General features: G+C 37.4%; 1 protein-coding gene across 2 annotated transcripts; it reads right to left on the bottom strand.

The window, feature by feature from the left end:
* Positions 1-186: 186 nt before the first annotated feature.
* pgm5 (phosphoglucomutase 5) lies at positions 187-19,850 on the bottom strand. 2 transcript variants are annotated; one of them, XM_046871324.1, is made up of 12 exons: positions 19,635-19,850; positions 19,123-19,527; positions 16,697-16,859; positions 15,981-16,127; positions 15,749-15,874; positions 15,299-15,489; positions 14,585-14,739; positions 8,683-8,798; positions 6,375-6,510; positions 5,537-5,720; positions 2,485-2,622; positions 187-1,484 (listed from the first exon to the last, which is right to left on the bottom strand). In XM_046871324.1, exons 2-12 carry the CDS (start codon positions 19,378-19,380, stop codon positions 1,395-1,397), a joined length of 1,704 nt encoding a protein of 567 aa, XP_046727280.1. In that variant the 5' UTR covers positions 19,381-19,527; positions 19,635-19,850; the 3' UTR covers positions 187-1,394. The 2 variants fall into 2 exon arrangements, with proteins under 2 accessions (XP_046727280.1, XP_046727281.1); XM_046871325.1 differs by having other exon boundaries at positions 19,123-19,850.
* Positions 19,851-21,225: the final 1,375 nt, after the last annotated feature.

The raw sequence follows: 21,225 nt of genomic DNA, 5'->3' as shown, positions 1-21,225 counted from the left end.
CTGCAATCCTGAATCATGAAACATCTAAAATCTTTTTAAACTCAAATAGGACAATAAACACATTATTCTCTATCCATTACTTTTGTAAATCTTATTTTTTTGGTCGTTGACACTTTTTTTGAGCAACATTTCAGTCAATCACATCAGAGAGGAGTAAAAAAAAAAAGTTTAGATAAAATAATAATATTCCATTACACACAAAGGACAGTTTATTTTGGTAAAACTTTGGATACAAAATTAAATACACTGGTATTAGCATTGCTATTCTTTATTTTATTTCTTTTCTACTTTTTTTTTTTGTAAGTACTGAACTTGAGCAAAGGATACAGTTCTTTGGAGTTTTCTATCATTCGTATCACTGATCAGAAATTCACATTCACAAAGTGGTAAAGTGATCACAGCCTTTCCAAAGAAAACAACAATCAAAACCAGTGATAGCAGGTCACAATCCCGGTGATAGCAGGCCACAATCTATAATATCAAAAAAAAAAAAAAAACATGCTTTCTGTTGGCAGCACTTTGCATTTTTGGACCTTTATTTTAAATGTTTTATACGACATTTCTAAAATATTTTCCTAAATTTGATGGAGTGGTTAAATGTACTTGCTCCCTCATACATATGACTCATTGAACTGAATGCGGTTTTGTCCTTCATGTTGGAACAGTTCAGCACTGACACATGGGGTTGAGCCATAAATGAATGAAACCATTCCGTTCATTATGTTGAAGTTCTACTCATTATCAATTGAATGCCTCATCAACACTACAAATTACACCACACATAAAAAATGTTCACGCTACACTACACACCATAATGTCTGTGATATTCATACAAACCGGCACTTTGAAATGGAAGGTGCACATTTTTTTTTTCAAACAGCGGTGGTAATCCTATTTAATTTGCTAAAAGCTCTGGCTATATACTGAGGTTAAAGTCTTAGACAAACCTCCAGCTTTAAGGACGCATCACATGCATTTTTGTTTTGTTCTGTTAGATTTGTTTTTGTGAGATACAACAGCAGTAGTTCCTGGATGGAACAGAGAATAAAAGTGTGGCAGAAATGCAGTGTGAAAGAGACATTTTAATGATTCACATGTGTAAAGGGGCAACATAAAAAAAGGAATAGATATTCTTTCTCTTTGGATTTTTAGACAGTTACAGGTGGAGAAAAAGAAAGAGAAAAAAAAAGTTTAGTCTGTAAAACAGCAGCAAAAAAACAAACAAACAGTGTAAATAGTGAGACATTGTGCAGACTAGCAAGAAGCAGTCTTGGCTTCATGAGGGGAAACGTGATAGCGAGGCTTTGAAAGACCGTGTGGAAGACTTAGAGAACGGATCCTAGAAGAAGGCCGTCTCGTGGTTTGGCCCCTTTCATGCGTCTCGGCATTCCAATTCAGGTGATCACGGTGGGGCCTCTGCGTCCTGTCCGCTCATGGATGCTTGAGATCTTTAGAGCAATGGCGATCAGTGGGCCCAGGACAACCTGAAACAACAAATACAAGGACACATGAACCTACTGTTATATTCTGACGTAATTTACATTTCTTTTATGTATAATTTCCTCTGTTTTGTCCACCTCTGTGCATAGACGTGATCATTTAAGAATGGACTGCAGCCAGCAACTTGCCGTAGATCATCAAAACAGCGACTGGCAGTCTGCCATATTATATTATATGCTATATTACATATGCTATATCTTTTTTATCACTGTCGCTCACGCATGCACCCTCGATTTAGCAAGGATAAAGGTAGCTGCCAAGCTGTGCCACTAACACAACATTGTTCCATGTGTTTGACTGCCCTTTGATTTCTTAGTCATGCTAAAATAGCATTACCAGATTGGTCAAACCAAAACATTTTCAATGGTTTACTATGGTTCAAATAGTATGATAAGCCAAATGACTAGCACTTTATCACTTTATTCATCCTAAAAGGAGATTCAAACAACATATATGCAGATATTTGAAATAGGTATGTATCTATCAGCTCTGTGGTATATTTCAGAATGTATATATATTCTAATATATATTATATAAATCTTTTACATACACTATCAAGCTATGATATTTATGATTTTCTGGTCCTAATAAAACCCCAGACAGCCCTAATAAAGATAAATATTTACCAGGGCTGCTGATAAAAAGTGTTTCTATGCCAGTGCACAACCACAGCAACCATAATAAATGTCTATAGAGTGCTTTCTATTACATTTGTTGCCAAGCAAATTCAGCCAAGGACAGAAACAATTTGTGCAGTTGTCGAATTTATCAACAGGTACAAGTGGACCGAATCTATGGCAGTAAGAAGCCTCTTAAAATAGTAGAGGCACCAAATTTACCTTTCATTTGTCACAGAAGTGTATGCTTTTATCTCAGTATTATTATTTTTTTCCAAAATGTAACAGTCCTTAAAATTACATGTTTTTGTCTCAACTACAGTCTTAAATGTGTGTGTGTGTTTATACCTGTAGGTAAAGCATTTACCTGTGTCTCCCTGCTTTGTCTCTCGGGATCTTTCTCATAACTTTCAGCATAGATGCGTATGGTGGCTCCCATTCCTGCTCCAGATCCACTGAGCCGAAACACAAGGCGGGATGCATCTGAGAACACGATTCTCAGTCCCTAACGGTCAGACAGCACACATATCAGACATCAGCAGTAAAAATGTAAATCCTGATGTAATGGGTAAAGACAAGGTCCTGGATGGGGCAGCAAGCAATGCTTATTGTAAAAGGAAAGTACTAAAAACTACAACATAAAAAAAAAAATTGGATTTTATAACACATTTTAATTCCCCTAAACCTCATTCATATCTAGGATGTAAAGAATGTTTAGTCTCCTGTAGAGCACCTTGCAAAATGTATACTTAAATGAATACAGTAGTTTATGACACAATGCATGAACCATTTATAAAAACAAATATATAATAATAAAGTTAAAGGCAAATAACACAATAGCAAAAAGACAATAACAAAAATTCACAACTCCAGGTAAATACACTGTGGTGTTCTTTTGTTATCTTTGCACCAATCTGCCAACTATACATCAGTCATCATTCTTACTCAAGCTGACAAATGGAAGGAAAAGAAAAAGAGCGAGAGCGAGAGAGAGAGAGAGAGAGAGAGAGAGAGAGAGAGAGAGCAGTAGTAGTAGTAGTAGTAGTACTTCACATCCCCATGTTTGTTACTGGTATTCGTTAGGGATATACATGCACTTGGGTTGATTCTCCACTAGATGTCACTAAATGCTGTAAGACAATTGTAGGAAGAAAAAAATAACAATATTAATAATAGTAATAATAATAATAAAATGTTCTCGTGATTACATGTAAATGAATAACAATTAAAATCATTTAAGTAATTTTCCTTAACAAAAAAAAAGTGGATTCAGAAACATATTGAGGAATGGAACAGTAAAGCCTACTGTTTCCACTGCACATCATCACAGTCTCATCATTCGTCTCCTGATGCTGTGTGTGTGTATGTGTGTGTGTGTATGTGTGTGTGTGTGTGTGTGTGTGTGTGTGTGTGTGTGTGTGTGTGTCATATTCTAACAGCTGAGTGTTGCCATGCCAGCCCCTACTAACACTGCAATGCAGGGACAGCTGACACAATCTGGAAGAGAGAGGAATGTCTGTTGGAATAATACAGGCCAGGGTGCTGAGACACCGCCTGCATATTTGGGCTAGACTCCATAGCCTGTTTGTGCTTGAGTGTCTGTGTGTGTGTGTGTGTGTGTGTGAGTGTGTGTGTGTGTGTGTGTGTGTGTGTGTGTGTGTGTGTGTGTGTGTGCATGTGTGTGTGCGCATGTGTGTGTGTGTGTTTCCACAATGTCATCCAGAATTGAACACATCACTATAGAAAAAGTATTCCTCTTATGAAAAGCTGTACAAGGGATGTAGGGGGTCATGGTTCAGAGGTCAGAAGGTGACAAGTGTAAAGTGAGGGTGAAATGTTACTGAGTCATACGTGGTGACAGATTGAGGGAATGAGGGAGCAAACTAGTGAAGAAGGGTGACTGTGTGGGCGAGAGAGAGCTGTCAGTTGTGACACTGAGGGGTGGGGCTGGGGGTTTCCATGCATTCCTGGATGGAACGGAAAGAGTCAGCTGGGTGCACTCAAACACAGGGTGGAACAGGGTGAAACTGTATTTGTTTATGTGTGTGTGCCCTTCGTTCGTTTGAAATCACTTAACAAATAGAGCTTCTTATAGTTTCTTACAGCGGCTCTAAAGTGGGCCGCTGTCAAATTTGCACAAAATGAACTCATTATGAGGGTTAAATGTCGAAAGAGAAAATAGAGGTTACATTACATTGTTCATGCATGCATCATGCCTGGTTTCCATTTTTTGTTTGGAAAATAGTTTAATATCCAAATTATCCAATTTTCTTAACCCAAAATGGAAATTAGTTGCTGTCAAAACATGTTCAAATCTTTTACAAGGACAGGAAGTTCAAATAAAGGATGTCACTGAAGGTTGTGATCCAAACAGGAAAACAGGATTATATAAATATATATGACAAAAACAAGGCCTTTACAAACTTACACACACACACACACACACACACACACACACACACACACACACACACACACACACACACACACACACACAGACTTTCCAGACTTAAACATTTATCCGCAAAGGAAAACTAATGTTACTATAAAGCTAAGTTACTCAAAATTTACACTATAGGTTTCTTGAGTTGATGAGCCACAAGTGACTCACTCAAGAAGTGCAAGAACTACATACAAACTAGGATGCTTTAAAAATTCTGCATCCCAGTTAACCAAAAAAATCCACCAACCCTTATAATTGCTTATCATATGTATTTCATGTATTCAATTCAAAACCCTAAAAAAAACCATAAAAACTATGGTAAAAAAAAAAAAAGTAATTGCAAACTATGTATATTAATAAATATAATTCATGCTCTGCACTGATTTTGATCATTTTTAGTTAACTTCAGTTAGAATAATAAAGATAACAATAAAACTGCAGTTCATCATCCACATATAATGCATTACAACTAACACTGAGCTTTGCGTGGCCAAAAAACACATACAATCCAATTGCCTTTCTCTCCTGGGTGGTCTGAAACTGAGGTGTGTGTGGAGTTGTTTTTTTTATACCCCACTCACACCTGCTCCCTCTACTCACACTTTTGACTCATCCCTCCTGCTCTAGTTGGTTTTTGTCTGTACCCACCCGCAACAATTTGTAACAGTCTTCGCTTTTTTCCATTAAAAAAAAAATTACTACAGGAATCCTGACTAAGCTTAAAAGCTTAACAGTCTAAAAAGAAAATAAAAAAAAGTTATGTTCTTTTTAAAGCAGACACCAAAACACCTAATATGCCATAAAATATGTAATAATGAGAACTCAAAACCATGACATTTAAATGGCTAGTTCAAGCTGCATAATAATAAATAATCCTTTTAACCAAACATTGTTTTGTTCCAGTGAGCTCCCAGTCTTTCATGCATACCTCTGGAACATGGATGTAAGGACAAAACCTGACAGAGCTCACACTAACCTGGTTTCGTGATACACTGCCATCCACAGGGTCAATGTACTCAAAGTTGTCGGTTTTCTCCACACTGTAGACGTTGTTTCCCACAGCAAACTTCTGGTTGGTGAAGGCTTTTTCAGTAATCACGGCCTCCAGGTCTCTCATGAGGTAAAACGCAGCTCTGGGGTCCACACCCTCATAATCAAACCTAATATCAACACGACAAGGTATCAACAAGTTCCCAAAAAATTGAACAAAACATTATGCTCTTGTTTTATAAGGGATCTTATAAAACCAGATTGTATAAACATGCTTAAAATACTTTTAAAATGATTCCCGGACCCCAAATTAATTTTATATATCCAAATTTAGACAGGCTGATTTTATCGGCGTAAGCAGAAAGAAATTGGCTATGGTATGTAAACTGGGCACTAGCAGTTGTGGGAAATTTGTATGGGAATATTAGGAAGGAGGAATATGCAATGCTATGTGAAGAGTTTTGGCTCTGGGAGCTATCTCTCATGGGGAGAGTCAGTTAAATAATATCCGATCACTGCCAGAATTGAGCATGAAGTTAAAAAACAAGATTTTTGTCAAAGTTGCAAGAAGAAACCTTTAGTTGTCCTTGAGCTAAGGCAGAGTCAAAGGGGAAAAATAGTTTGAATGAATGATAGCTGGCTTGATTTGGTTTAAATATCTATTTTTTCCCCAAATACAGTGCTATAGTGTTGCTATCAGACTGGAAGAGTGGGAGCGATTTAATCTTCTAATGATTTGTGTTACATTAATCTATTCAAAGGAAAATTAATCTTGTAAACAATCATAGTCACAGTTTAATTATGAGAAGTTACTGGAATCTTACCTGCAGTAGTAATTGCGGCCGAGTTTAGCCCAGTGGTCCTTCACTATTTCTTCCACCCCCTGCTTTCGCATGGCTATCATAGACAACCACACTAGAACTGACCACAGACCATCCTTCTCCCTAATGTGGTCTGAACCTGTGACCAAAAAGGTACACAACTTAAGCATTATTATGCAGGTATTTTCTGCAGTTTAACTCATTTAAATGTGTGGCAGCCTAGGAATATCTATTTGATATTTCTCACCCTGACCCCATAAACCCCCCTCCCCCCAAAAATTTCATTAGATTAAATTAATAAAAAATAAATTAATAAGGGGAAAAAAAAGAAAAAAGAATTTTGTTCAGATTAGGGATTTGATAAATATTTTTGCAAGCTTAAGTTTTATATAGGAAAATGAAATGGAAATGACATGGAAATGTTTTTATTTTCTCCTAAATTTTGCCTACATTTCCTGTAAATATCATGTTGCATAAGGAGTTAATAGAGTTTGCTTAAATATGTCTAAAATCTTGCTTAAATCACCATAATTGCAATTTTTCTAAAGTCAAAAGATGTGATAATTGGAATTGATTGCTTTGCCAAAGCTAATTGCCTCAGAGAAAGTCAAACTTTTAAAACATGCATCAAAATAAGTTTTTATAGTTTTTTGTTTACATTCACCCCCTTGATCAACGCTTGTTATCCCTCTCATCAACAATGTTATCAGGCAAAACATACATCTGTATATATGCATTTATATATTTGGCTTATTTCACATGCTTATTCTTAAATGTAGTACAGTTTGATCTTAATAGTAGGATTCCTATTCCTAGTGCTGAACAGGGCATTTTTAAATGGTAGGTTTGGTGTTACAGATTTGTTGGCTGAATGAGAGTTTTTTTGTTTTTAAAACTCCCATCTACCATTTCTAATCCAGTGTACAGTTATAGACAACAGCATATTCATGTTACATATCCTGTAGCTCTTCTTTATTGTCAGTTTCTGACCAGAGCACTGCTGCTGTCTGGATAAGTCTGTTTGGTAAACTGTATCTTTAAGATAATAGCTGTCAGATCCCACAGTAGTGTCTTTCCACAGATCGAAGGTATGAAGGGCCTGGCAAATTATGCAGAGCAACAGCTACAGTTAATAACTGTACACCTACAGAGTGGCATATGCTAGGTGTAACTTTATTTGTAATAAAGTGACCAGCGTGTTTTCTTAACACTTACATAATTCATTAGACATCAATAACCAGCATATGACTGATGACATTAAACTTCCAAACTTTCTAAACATAAATAATGGTTAGGCCCCAAGAACTGATTGAGCGTGTGTTATTTCCCTTGGTGTAATGCCCATATATGGGTCTAGGAGAGCACAATCTCCAGTCGTCTCTAAACAATGACTCCCATCTACTTCTCTTCTGTGCTCTCTCTTTCCTTCTCTCTACCTCCTGACTCTCTATCTCTCTCATGACTCATCAGCAAAGGAGATTTTCTGAAACTAGAAATGTTTGCCAGCAGAGAGCACTCTTTCTCTCCGAGGTTAAATGATTCACTGCCCTGTCTTCCTTTTATAGCAAAAGAATGGAGGAGGTTCACACTGTGGCTGAAGTCTAACACACATTATAAATGTAACAGCCTGAGGTGCTGCTGCTCATGATCACCGAATCTATGACACTGTAAGAGTCAATGTTTGGACAAGACCAGAGTCACAGCTACTGGTGGGCTTCGAAGACACCATGGAAGGCCTTTAGCAAATATTTAGCAGGTGTGTGATGTCTGTCTCCAGAGATGTACTACGTTAGGGATCAGTGAGATTTTAGCAAGACCTCAGGACAAATCTAGCAGTGGACATTGTTATAATGTTCCATGAGTATTCCAGATGTTGAATGTAATGTTTCAGAATGAACACCTTAAAGCACTGTTTGGGGTCTAAGCTACTGATCAGAAGGTTGGCGGCTCAAGCTTTCTCTGTTATCATAACTGTTATCATGACTGACCCTAGCTTCTTTACAAGCTTGGAAATTTGAAGAAAGTAATTCCATTGGTCTGTGAGTTATGTGACAAATAAAGGCTTTGTCTTAAAAGCCTTAAAGGTTTGCTTCATAATATTATTAGAACAGGATCTAGATAAACATAATGGCAATACTAGTGTTAGTGTAGCTAAAATGATGTAGCATAAATTGTATAAAAATCATGAAACCATTTGCAGTACACCAAAGATCTTCAGAGATTCAGGGTTCTTGGGACACAAAGATCCTAAAACTGCAATATTCAGAATGTTCTGCTAACCACAAAGTATACGCTAGGAAAAAGCATTCACCTGTTCCAAAGCTTTCCTCTCCACAGAAAGAGCACCTGCCCGAGTCCATCAGGTTCCCAAAAAACCTCCAGCCTGCAGGGGTTTCATACATAGCCACTTTCATAGCCTTGGCCACTCTGTAAACAAGCAGCAGACATGAACATCACCAAACACAAACCAGCCTGTCGTTTGGGAATTTACTGTAATATTTGCTGTCTGAGGTGATGACAGGGTGACATGGTGGTGCATTGGGTAGAGTTTCAGTATTATAGCCCCAGTGTGTGTGTGTGTGTGTATGTGAGAGTTTGTGCACGGTGCTTGGAAATGAACTAGCAACACATCCACGGTGTATTTCCACAGTGTGCCTGGGATAGGCTCTGTATCTACCGTAATACTATGCATATTAATTAAATGAAAAACGAAAATGTATTGGTACCTAAATTCACTCAGGGCTCAAAAAGAAGACAATGATGGCAAGTGGCACGAGGAATCCATAAAGTAGATATAAAAGGTGGCCATGATTTTTCATGTACGTTAAGAATAAATACAATTTTTCCAGAATTATCCATTTCAATTTTACATAGCACTATTGGTCACGTAGCAAATTGTGACCTTTTGAGTTGAGGATAATACAAAAATGCTGGTTATAGCTGTGCTAGCTTAATAAGGCAAATGGAACTCGAACGAAGCAGGCTAACCTTTTCCCTAATGTTTGGTTTGAGCTGAGGCCAGAGTTAGACCCATGCATGAAAGACCTACATTAAGGAGATGGTGAAAGAGATGAAAGACTAGCAGGTGATTTGCAGATTACATTTCTTAGCAGACTAACAATCTGCAAAAAAAAAAGGAAACAAAGCTGTATTATTTTTTAATACTTCCTTCCTAAAATGGGCATAGTTATAAAAAAAAAGATGATATCAATCAATTCATGGACATTTTTTTCTAGCTTAAATTACATCTTCTGGAGTTGCTGTGACCAAATTTGATTACCACACCTTTTCCCCTAGACAGATTGCCTGATTTTAAATCATGTGACCAGAAATGTATACAAAATTACACATGCTTTACACACGCTAAAGCTACTTTAGACAAAAGTATCAACCTAAAGAAGAGGCATGTTGTTAATTGTATCTAAGTTTATCTGGGTTCATCTATTTCTACTCTCCCATCTCCTCTAATGTTTGTTGCTCTTGGATACCTGTCTACATTGATAACTATTTTCAGACACTGTAATTTGGCATTAAGAGTTAGAGAAGGGGTTAGGAATGGAGCAGAGCTGGGCCAAAATTGTTTGCACTTGGGTGGACTCAAGGGGATGGGGGCTTGGAATAAACATCTTGATGATGTTGGATTAATTATTTTTTGACACGTTGATGACATATCTCAAGTCACTGGCCAACATAAGAAGCACGTCTAACCATGCTAGGATGCAGCATGTTTGTGTTTTCAGGTTGCAAGAAAGTAAATAGATGTGTTGAAGAGCCTGTGAGAAAAAGAGAGACTTTTTGTTCTTGTATAAAAACAATGCTGTGGGTTTCTAGGATCACATTATTTGAAATAAGACATGACTATGGAGTTTAGTGCTTGCAGCAGTTGGCCCTGACCTCCTTCTGGCAACAGATTTTGATCTGCGGCCCACGACAGCTTCAGTTGAACTGACAGACAGGCAGATAAGCTCTGTACAGTGCTACGTGATCCTTCGGAAGAAAAAGTCCTCATCCTTCTCCAATGCGATAAGATGGCTGTCGTTTGTGTTTGTGAACTGTTTGTTATATCAAAATGCTCCCAAGTGCAATGGAACATCTTAAAAATGAGGATGCGATTTCCAGCACAGCTTTCCCCACTAATCCCTGCTGAACTTGCTGCTATGCATAAATGAGTAAACACACAAATAAACACAGATGCAAGAGAGCACTACTATGGCCCTGTAAAAGGTTGCCTGTGAGGCAGAAAAATCCTAGCAAAAGTTCTATATCAAAGTATTCTTGTTTTGTTTAGTTTTTGTGTCCTTTATAACGTTGTGGCACGTTGCTTCTATATTTTCTTCACCCTTTCTCTCAAAATGATGCATCTAAATTCTAATGCTTCATGTTTTTAACTATATGATGCATGTGAATATTATAGTTTGTACACATGATGCCTAACAAAACTCAACTGAAAGACAAGTATACTTATTGCTGACCGATGACGCAGTTTAAGCCCTTTGCCCCTCCGGAATGGAGAGAAAACAGGCAGATGTTTCCTCTCTCCATAGTCACCTTTCATAACACACACACTCACACATATGCACACGTGTACACTCCATGTATAACTTACCAAAAGCTGGACCTTAGTTAGGGCGTTAATGTGGACACAAGCACACTTAAACACATACTTGTGCATATACATGTATATCTTCTTCAGCAGACACACATACACACTTATCTCTGTTGCTGAAGCACTGCTTCAATACAAACTGCTAAGTGGATAGCACAGATACACTTGTGACTGTTCAGTGCCTAAAAAGGCTTCCAGGAGCATAGAGCTCACGATCCAACACCACATGAATCTCCACAGACAAACTCGTCTAGTGTTTCCTTAATGCAAGCGCAGATCCAACTCAGAACCCAGGAATAAATCCTTGGAGACGGCTTTTGAATACAAAATCCTTGTAGATTTTTTTTATATATAAATTTTATATATATATATATATATATATATATATATATATATATATATATATATATATATATATATATATTCACACCACACACGTGTGTGTGTATACAGACACACGTGTGTGTCTGTGTGTGTGTGTGTGTGTGTGTGTGTGTGTGTGTGTGTGTGTGTGTGTGTGTATTTGTTTGTAATGGTGTTATTGCTGTATTTTACACAGTCTCTGTTTAAACATTTCTCTAAAAAACATAATGATTCACAGATAAAACACTAACTGTCTCCAGGGACTCTGTTGTTTACCGATGTTCTGTTTAGTTTTCGTAAAATGACTCTTTTTACCATGTGCCAAGTCATTTCTCAATCTTTAAAGGATGTCCACATAATTTCACTTACACTGCTTCATCGGTTTTGAAGCCAAGCTTTGAAATCAAATATATTTTTCTAGTAAATAATATAGATTTCAAATATTTTTGTAATACTATTATATTTTTTATATACAAACTAATTTGCACATTCTGAAAGAACATTCTAGAACAAAACAAATATGTGCCCAGTGCTAGGATTGTGCACTGGGTGGTGCTGACACTTTACAGCTTCAACTTCTCCATTTTAGTGACTGTGTGAAGTTTTGTAGGTTCTCCTTGTGCCCCCTGTGATTTTCTCTTATACACCAAAATAACATGCTATGCTATATTATCATTAATTGGTGTAAATTAGTGTATGCATGTAGCAAGAGTGTTTTCCTGTCTCCCATACAGTGTTCCCAGGGTAGACTCTGAATCACTTCAGTTTTCAGAATTTCAAAATAAGCATAAAGAAATGTAACAATGCATGAATTTTGTGTGGAATCAGATTTCTAAATAGTTACAAGGCACACAGTTACAGGCTGCTAGTAAGGTCATACAAAATGCATACTCTGTTTAGATGCATCCTGAACATGCAGTACACATCATCATACTTTATCTCTTGAATAACTGTATCACTGAGCAGACCCTGTTTGTTCCACCTCCCAGCAGATTACACAAGTTTTAAGTGCCATCCTCAAGGGCACAGCATTAGTGTGAAATATTTAGCCTGGGATTAAAAACAGGAACAGTCTCATACCACACACATACACTTCAATTCCTGTTGTGGAGCTCCAGGGCCCCATTGATGATTAGAATAAACTGCTGGATTAATTTCACACTGAGAGCTCATGCTGACGTGAAAAAGCTGAACTCCTGACGGAAAATGTGATGTCAGCTTGGAAGCAAAATACCTTTTTTGCGCACAATGAATAAACAACCTCTAGTGCATCTAATAGTCATTTGCCCTCTGTCATTTTCACAAAGTAAAAGTACAAGTGGGTTATTAGCTAAACTCTTCTTATGCAGCTATTATTATAATGTAAGTTATCAGCTTATTGTAAATCATGAGCCAACACTCTAAACGCTGTTTTCTCCATCCTCATGTATATCACTCAGGAATGCAATTATGGATCAGGGGCCATGTTAACAGATAATATTGTGGTCTGGGAAAATATGCTTACAAATATAATGATGGCAAATAATAATGCCAACTTAGCTATAGTTCTTGTGGTCAGTATGAACTGCTTTGTCTTGGGCAATGCAGCTGTGGATTTTGGCAATATCCTGAGAACACTGGGCACCCTGGATTGATGCCAATCAGTTGTATTGCACTATGCATACACATATCTATGAGCTAATTGGAGTGACCGATTCACCTGCCATTGCTTTTGGGAGGTAAGAGGAAACTGGAAAAAGCAGGTGGAGCAACCATTGATAAATTCGCCTGGCTGTCATAGATGTTAGGAGGTGGAGCTTTTGTGTGCAAGTAAACAAACCACTCAAATGGTTTGAGCTAAACCTGATGCACCAAAGGCAACTTTTTTAAAGTATACATCATACCTTCTTATAAAACTGTTCGCCGAAAATGGACTGAGAAACATGACAGCTTATTGTAAATAAAGGGTGCCGAGTACATTTTGAAAAGTATGGCTATGTGTATGCAACACTGAAGTAACACAATGAGCCAAATGATGAGTCACTAGGAATAAGTGATGTATTCAATGCTAGGCAATGCTCTAATACATGACAAGAAAATGGCGACTTGGAAAAGGCTAACTTCCTATTGTAAATAAAGCTATCACATTCCTCCATTACAGACACTTTACTGTCAGATCTAAGAACTTGCCAAATGCTTGTTTTCTGGCATGACAGGGCGTTTTCAACAAACTACAGTCAATAACATGATTGAATCCATACAATCACATCATTTCCTTTTTAAATAGGGCTGGGTAACATTACATAAGCCAGAGTTTACAGGGATGGAGCTCTGAGTTATTTTTAGGTTGGTGAACGATGTGTGGACAAGAGTATGGATGAGCCAATTCTGTTCACTCCTCACTCTCAACCCGTCATTCTACCATCGTTTCACCTACATCTTGTGCCCCCTAACTGATCGTATCTTTCTAGAGTACTTTTACTAACTGATTGTTTACTTACTAACTAAGATCAAAAGAGATTTCTTAGAAATGGTCTGACATAAAAAAAAAGTACTAAGGGATGCTTTCCTCCCTAACCTCTCTCAAAACATCAGCTATTTCAGTAAGTGTGACAGATCAGAGAGCCTCTTTAATAACTGACCTTTGGCATTACGTGAACCAGCTCCTTGATCCACTCTTGAGTAGATCTACACTTTTACTTCACTCACTTGATTAAAAACCTGAAAGAACTTGTAATAATATATCGTCAAGTATGACTATAGTTATAAACTTTTAAAGACTTTATACACAAAAAAATGAATAAAAAAGTATATAATATGAACTGGCTATGATGACTAATTTAATTTATTTTTCTCCCCATTAATAGGAACAGAGTGCTGTAACACTCTGTAGCCAGGGTTATTGGTTTTCATTTTATAGAGCACTTTTGAAAACACAATGCTCAGAGGAGCTTGAACTCGGTGTAACTGACCAGCTGTTCTTTCTAGGGGAGGCATAAGAGTACTTCATTTGTACATCTATTTCAGCACAATCATAAATTACAGCCAGTTGTGCTTGGCAAACGTTCATATTTTGGATATAGGGCTTACATGGACACAATCGATCATATCTCTCAACACCATTATTAGTTAGGGCTTTGGCTGATTTTGCAGTTAATCTCAGTGGTGTTTCGGTTGTTTTCATTCATGTTAGAGGAAATCCAAGTTGACAGTTCAGTGTGTACGATGTAATGTGTGCTAATGAGGATGTAAGTGTGTCTCTCACCTGTCCAGAGCCGTGCTGGTGGGCATACTGCGAGCAAAGCCACGGATGCCTACCTGCCTAAAGTAGGGAATGCAGGACAAGTTGGCAGCCATCACTGCCAGTGAGTCTGATGGGTTTACGAAGAAACCATTCTGACCAAGGATCATACAGCGATCCTGACACATATAAAAACACAAAAAAATTATTTGGAGGTACAAAGGCCTGAATTAAATTATTTTAAGAAGATCACCAATTCTCTATTTGAGTGAAAAAAATTATTTCATTAAACATCAATCACTTTATTTAAATTTCTGGAAGTCGTAAACATGTTTATTAAAGAATAGTGATGATCAAGCATTTATTCCATTTTGTTGGTCATGGCTAAGGGTAATAAAAGTATAGCGAGAAAAAATGCAGAAAAGCTTTATAAATACACAGATCAGAAACTATGGACGTTTTCCCCCCTTTCATTCTCTTTCTTATTTAGTCATGGTCATGTAACAGTTACTGAAAGTAAAGTGCTATCCACCCACTTCTGAATGCATGAGCTCACAGATACCCATGATTGGCTAGTTACGTCGAGAGAGTATTCCACTCCTCCATGAGAGCACGGTCAATTTTGCTCTCTTGGGTTCTGTTCTACAAATTACAGGGCTATAATGAGGTGGACACTTTCCGGTTGCACCACTTGAAATCGTATGAAAGTCTAATTGTTGAAAGGAGGAAAATTCTCACCCCATCAGCATCGAATGCAGCACCAAAACCAAACTCTCCACCCTTCATGGACTCCATCAAGGACACAGCAAATGAAGGGTTGGGGTTTGGGTGCTGGCCTCCAAAATCCTCCAGAGGAACACAGTTAACTGCAGAGTTTGCAGGAGCACCGAGTTCATCACACAAGATTCTCCTGACATAAGGTCCCATCACTGAAATTCACAATAAAGGGATATATTACAATTTCACAGAATCTCATAAGTATTCTCCTAAGATTCATTGATTAAAGAGGGGTTCTTAGCTTCGAAAAACTAGAATTGAAAAAAATCTCTTTTTTTTAACCAGACAAGCTGTGCTTGGGGGTTTTATATAAAGTTTTTAAAGATTCTCCAGAGAGACCACAGAAGAACCCTGTGAGGGTTTTATATTTTTTTAATGCTTCTAGAAAAAAATTAAACAGAAGATTTTTACCTCCATTCATTGCATCTATTCGAATCTTCAGTTGCTCTGGTCCAGTCAGTAGATTCTTAATAGCACCGAAATCAAAGATCCCACGTAACATATTCAAGTAGATTTCAACAGAATCCACTATTTCAACTGAAATAAAAAGATTTGACACACTTGACACTTAATACTTGACAAAGATGAACCCTATTATTCTGAATACAATAGGAATATAAATTAAGTAAACCTAAAAGCAAACCTCGAAAAGGCTTGAACTTGTTTTCTAGATCAAAGTCCTGGCGTCCAAGGCGTGACAGGTCAATGCGTAAGTCCGGACAAATGGCGAACTCTTCCAGGGTACGGCTGACCTGGTAAATCCTTTCCATCACTGTGTCTGGAGAAGGGCCTGCAAAAAAAAACAAATAAATACATAAATAATAATAATAATATTTTCTATGTAGTGTCCTTTTTTATTGTTTTATTTATTTAACTTTTGACCCAAAATCAGGCATATTTATTCACTATAACTGTAAAATGTAGATCTAGATTTAGTGTGAGTTAGACCTAGCTCAAGGAATGCACTTTTATTAATTGCCCCATGAAGAATAGCTTAATAATTTGCCACTTCCTAAAGAGATTCATGGTCAGTCGTTGAACAGGAAGAGTAGCATACCCATACCATGACCCTTATTGTACTCACATCCACATGCAATATTTCTTCATTATAATGTGTTCAGAAGTATAATAATGCTCTGTCATGTTTTTACTATGAAGAATTCATCACACTGATATGACAGGCACTCTGATCTGAGAAATGTCACAAATTATTCTTTTTAATGGCATATGTCACATAAGGTGTAACCTATGGTGAATACCCATATGCATCTATTATAAGATCAGCCTCTAAAGTTTGATATTTAGATGTTAAATATTTCAAGCAAGGAATATTTGACCTCTCGCATGCTTCCTTCTCACCTCCGTTAGCTACATTGAATTTGACACCAAAGTCTCCAGCTGGACCTCCTGGGTTATGACTGGCAGTGAGAATGATCCCACCAATGGCTTTTATCTTCCTGATGATGCAGGAAACAGCCGGCGTAGACAAAATGCCATTGTGCCCAATCACCAGACGCCCTATCTGCAAATCAAATGCAAAAGGTGGTTACAGCTATAGCTGGAAACTGATAATTCTGTCTGTCTCTTTCCGTCTGTCTGTCTGTCTGTCTGTCTGTCTGTCTGTCTGTCTGTCTTTCTGTCTGTCTGTCTGTCTGTCTGTCTGTCTGTCTGTCTGTCTGTCAAGCTAAGTTTCATATTATGTTGGGTGTGCCCTGATCCATTCTATTCTGGTCATTCTAATAATTATAATATTATCCTGAGTTTGTTAAAAGACAGTGGAATGCAGTGGTTGGTTTTAAGGAGGCTATAGCTGTGAGGAACAAGCTCTTGGCCTGGCATGCAGAGGTTATCATAGCAAACATAACTGGCTCTGAGGTAGGCTGTAAAATCTGTAACCTTCATTGGCGCCAGGCACAGCTACTGTTGCATACCAGAGCGACCACCACATCCCTCCTAAAACACACAGCCACTCAGGGTCTGGATATTAAACCGACACAAGGAAAACATTTTACATAGAACAGAGTGACGATGCTTGCGGCTGTAACAAGAGAGATCCGACCTCAGGTCAGCTGCTTCAGTGCATTCTCCAAGAACTTATTTTAGCCATAGGTCTGTTCATTGATCATTTCTAGGTATGAATCATTCAACAAGACTGCTTATTACCTCATTTCCACATGCAGCAAGCTGGACATCATTGACCTGTTAAGCTTTACACGACCAGACACTTTCTATTCATAGAATAATACACCACAGGTTTTTTAATGATGACAAAGCACACTGTCACTTGTACACGTCTGCTATTGATGTTATGCTAAGCTAATCTGTCATTCATTAAGCTAGATGCTTAGCTTGATGCTTTCGACTTACTGCCTGAGCTGGCTAGATTGAGACATTGGGAGAGTAAACTGTATTCCACCAAACCCTCTAGACAGTGTATCCATATAAGGTGGTAGTTTTGTATACACACTACACTACTGAGGAAATCCCGGCCTGAATGTAACATTCCATAAAGACTTACTGAGCTTAATCATGTGTAAGGAAGACAGTTAGTAAGATACAGAGACAGATTACATTTACATTTATTGTATTTAGGAGATGCCAGTATCCAGAGCGATGTACAAAGGTGCTTTGAATGTCTATCAATGAATAAATTAACTCACTAGGTCGCACACTTAGCATACTATCAGCCTAAAAGTTATTCATTTTGATTGTGACTTTGACTGTGAGAATTGACAAATTCCTAAACACAATATAATTAGATGTTTGTGATTAATAAGGAATACTATACTGTACAGTACTTGCATTAGAATGATCACGCTGAATAGGACAAACTCATCAAGGCCAGCCACATTAAAAGTTAAAAGTGGCCTGGCTCTGGTCCATCTCACTTTGGGTTTCCCCCATGCCCCTGCCCTGAGCTACTTCACCAGCGGGAAGCGGAGCATGGACCGGAAGGGGCTGGAAGAGGGACTGCATAACAGATAAGCACATCATGATGCTCTTAACTGGACCAGGAGAAGAAAAAAAAAACATGCACTCTATCCAAACTGTTTCCCATGATGGGATTTTTATTAATGATGTCAGACCTGCTGCCAGATGGAAGATGAACATTTTGTGATCTGTTGTTTTGCACACAAATGGCCTTAAAAATACACAATAGAGGCAAATAAAAACACTAAACTAATCTTTGTTTACATAATCATGCATGAATTTATCAGGACATTGCAGTGTAAAGTCATATACAGTAAAGAAATACTGCAAATTTCTGCTGAATATTAACTGCTTCTGTCCAGATCAGAATGAAATGATGTTGTCTGTACTTTCAATAACATCAGTTCAGCAATTATATTTTAATTTCACACACTAATAGGGGGTATGTAGAACTGCATGCATAGAAAAATAGCCTTAAGATCACTAAGAACTAAGACTGAGAACCATTATAAAAACCTGAGAACCTTGAAGATGCTCTGATTTTAAGAGAATATAAAAGAAGCTGTTATGACACATGATCTTACTTATAGCCATATTTTATCAATCCAGAGTCAACCAATATTAGAAAATAAAAATTCTGGTTAAAATATTCTGGATAGAAGTTTTTGAAGAGTATTAACAAAATAAGAGCAAGGGAATCTTAATACTTTAAAAAAATCTGTGTGTAGCATCACTGTGACTGATTAACAGCAGAAGGAAGCCCAATGAACAGCCTCAAACCACCAGGAAGATCTGAACTACTCTGGTTCCATAACCATATTATGTTTTAAATCCTCTACTAAAACCTGTCTTACCCCATTGGCAGCGGACATCTGCACAATAACCTCGATTGCTGCTCGGCTGAAGTATCTCCCATCGCTGCCCACCACCATGGTACATCCCTGACGGTCCCTCAGGTCGATGGATGACAGCACACTCTGGATATAATTCTGCAGATAGTTCTTTCTGCTCTCAAATATACTGGTCTTCTTACGCAAACCATTAGTCCCGGGTCTCTGGTCGTCAAACGGAGTGGTTTGAATGGTAAGGACCGGTATAGGGTTGGTTTCCATGATGTTCACAAAGTTGCAGAAAATCCGCTGCTGCCGCTGATGAGAGCTGGGCGTCAATGAAAGCTGGAGCTCCTCAACAACTCGAGATCTGCTCAGTTGCCTCCAGTGACAGCTGACTGGGAAACGTTTTCCGTTCCTACCACAACACTACAGAATAAAAATATATATATATACAGTAATGGCAGTATAGTGAACATCAGATTAAGTGAATAATATGTAAAAAAAAATAAAATAAATAAATAAAAGTTTAAAACCTGGAACCCCGGTGGTATAGACAAAAGAGGAATCAAAGAGAGCTACAAAACTCATTTAACCGGGGTCGACCCAAGACAGGAATAGAAATAGTTTGTGCAATGTGTGTGTGTGTGTGTGTGCGCGCGCGTGAGCGTACGCGCGCTCTTGAAATAATGCAGGAGCGCAACTTTGAAACCGGACGCCTCTTCTGCCCGCTGCGCACTGCAGGATCCTTCAGCCTGGAGATCTTTCGGACACCTGGCTCCATAAGAAACACATGACTCACGAAACAACGGAAAAATTAACCCCGGGTGATCCAAGGGACCGTGGTATTCAATTTGCTTCCTCGTTCCTTTAATTAATTTTGGTTTAAAAAAAATTAGTGTTTTTATTAAAAGGCTCGTAATCATGACGAATAGGACAGACTTATATATATATATATATAGTTTGTTAACATCTATTTGACATGCGTGGGGGAAAAAAAAACAATGGTCAACGGGATTAAAGAAATGCACTAAGATCAAGGCAGTAAGTTCAAACCACAAGACAGATCAATATTTATATTTCTACACCCCAGCAAAAATTATAGACGTCGTCCTGTAGCGTCTTGAACCTAATTTTGTGCGTGATAAATTATTACATGAGCTTACACGCCCTCTTGTGGACAATCTAATAAATTACTTCTAAAATAAACAACGCGCAGGTAAAGAAACATTTACATTTACGGCATTTAGCAGACGCTTTGAGTCTCGAGCAATGAATAAATCAACACTGGTTCCTAGATTACAAATGTATCATGTTTTTGGGTCTATGTTCTTTTTCCGCCATCCACAGTGCTGGATATTGTGATTGTAACATTCATAAAATTAAGTAATGGACAGGATACTGTTGTAGTGTCATATAATGAAATTCTTAAAATTGTTAAAAGCTGAAAATGTTGGTCTTATATTGCTATCATTGTATAATTATTGGGATTTGCAGAGTCAGAGTCATTACACAGACAAATCTACAGAAATTGACTGTAGAGAATGCAGAAATCTTAGCTTTATATTGACTTATAAACACTGAGTATTGAAGCTTAGTGTTATGCATTTATAAATCTTCGTATTTTGGTTTAGTCGAACGTGAAAATCGAATAATGTGCTGCATTCTAACTCAAAGTGTGTGTTTTTTTTAATATACATTTATTCAAGCTAAACAACATCCTTAATAACAATCTATAATCTCTTTAAACCATTATAATCATTAAATTATTTTGGGATTTTTTTTAAAGGAAAAAAGCAACCAAAAAAATTATATAATTAACTTAAGGACTGTCTTCATGTATCTTTTTTAAATAAAGATGTACTATAAATGGATATATAATAAATAAGGAAATACACACACACACACACACACAGACACATATATATATATATATATATATATATATATATATATATATATATATATATATATATATATATATGACACACAATGAATAAAAAACATTAACGAAATACACTGTCATTTTTCTTTAAATATAATAATCACATTTATTTTTCCATTAAACACAAGACACAAACTTCTCGTATTTCCGCTTTACACACAAAAATAGACACATATATTAAC

The sequence above is a fragment of the Silurus meridionalis genome, chromosome 17 (genome assembly GCF_014805685.1).
Source record: "Silurus meridionalis isolate SWU-2019-XX chromosome 17, ASM1480568v1, whole genome shotgun sequence".
Taxonomy (NCBI): Eukaryota; Metazoa; Chordata; class Actinopteri; order Siluriformes; family Siluridae; genus Silurus; species Silurus meridionalis.
This window is presented reverse-complemented; position numbering and strand designations above follow the sequence as displayed.

Excerpts from the sequence above, each read along its gene's own strand:
- pgm5 (XM_046871325.1), bottom strand. The coding sequence starts at position 19,380 with ATGGAAACCAACCCTATACCGGTCCTTACCATTCAAACCACTCCGTTT. Across the intron at positions 6,511-8,682 it reads AGAGGAAAGCTTTGGAACAG|GTTCAGACCACATTAGGGAG; the intron begins GTGAATGCTTTT and ends TTTTGGTCACAG. Across the intron at positions 5,721-6,374 it reads GGCCGCAATTACTACTGCAG|GTTTGATTATGAGGGTGTGG; the intron begins GTAAGATTCCAG and ends TGTTGATATTAG.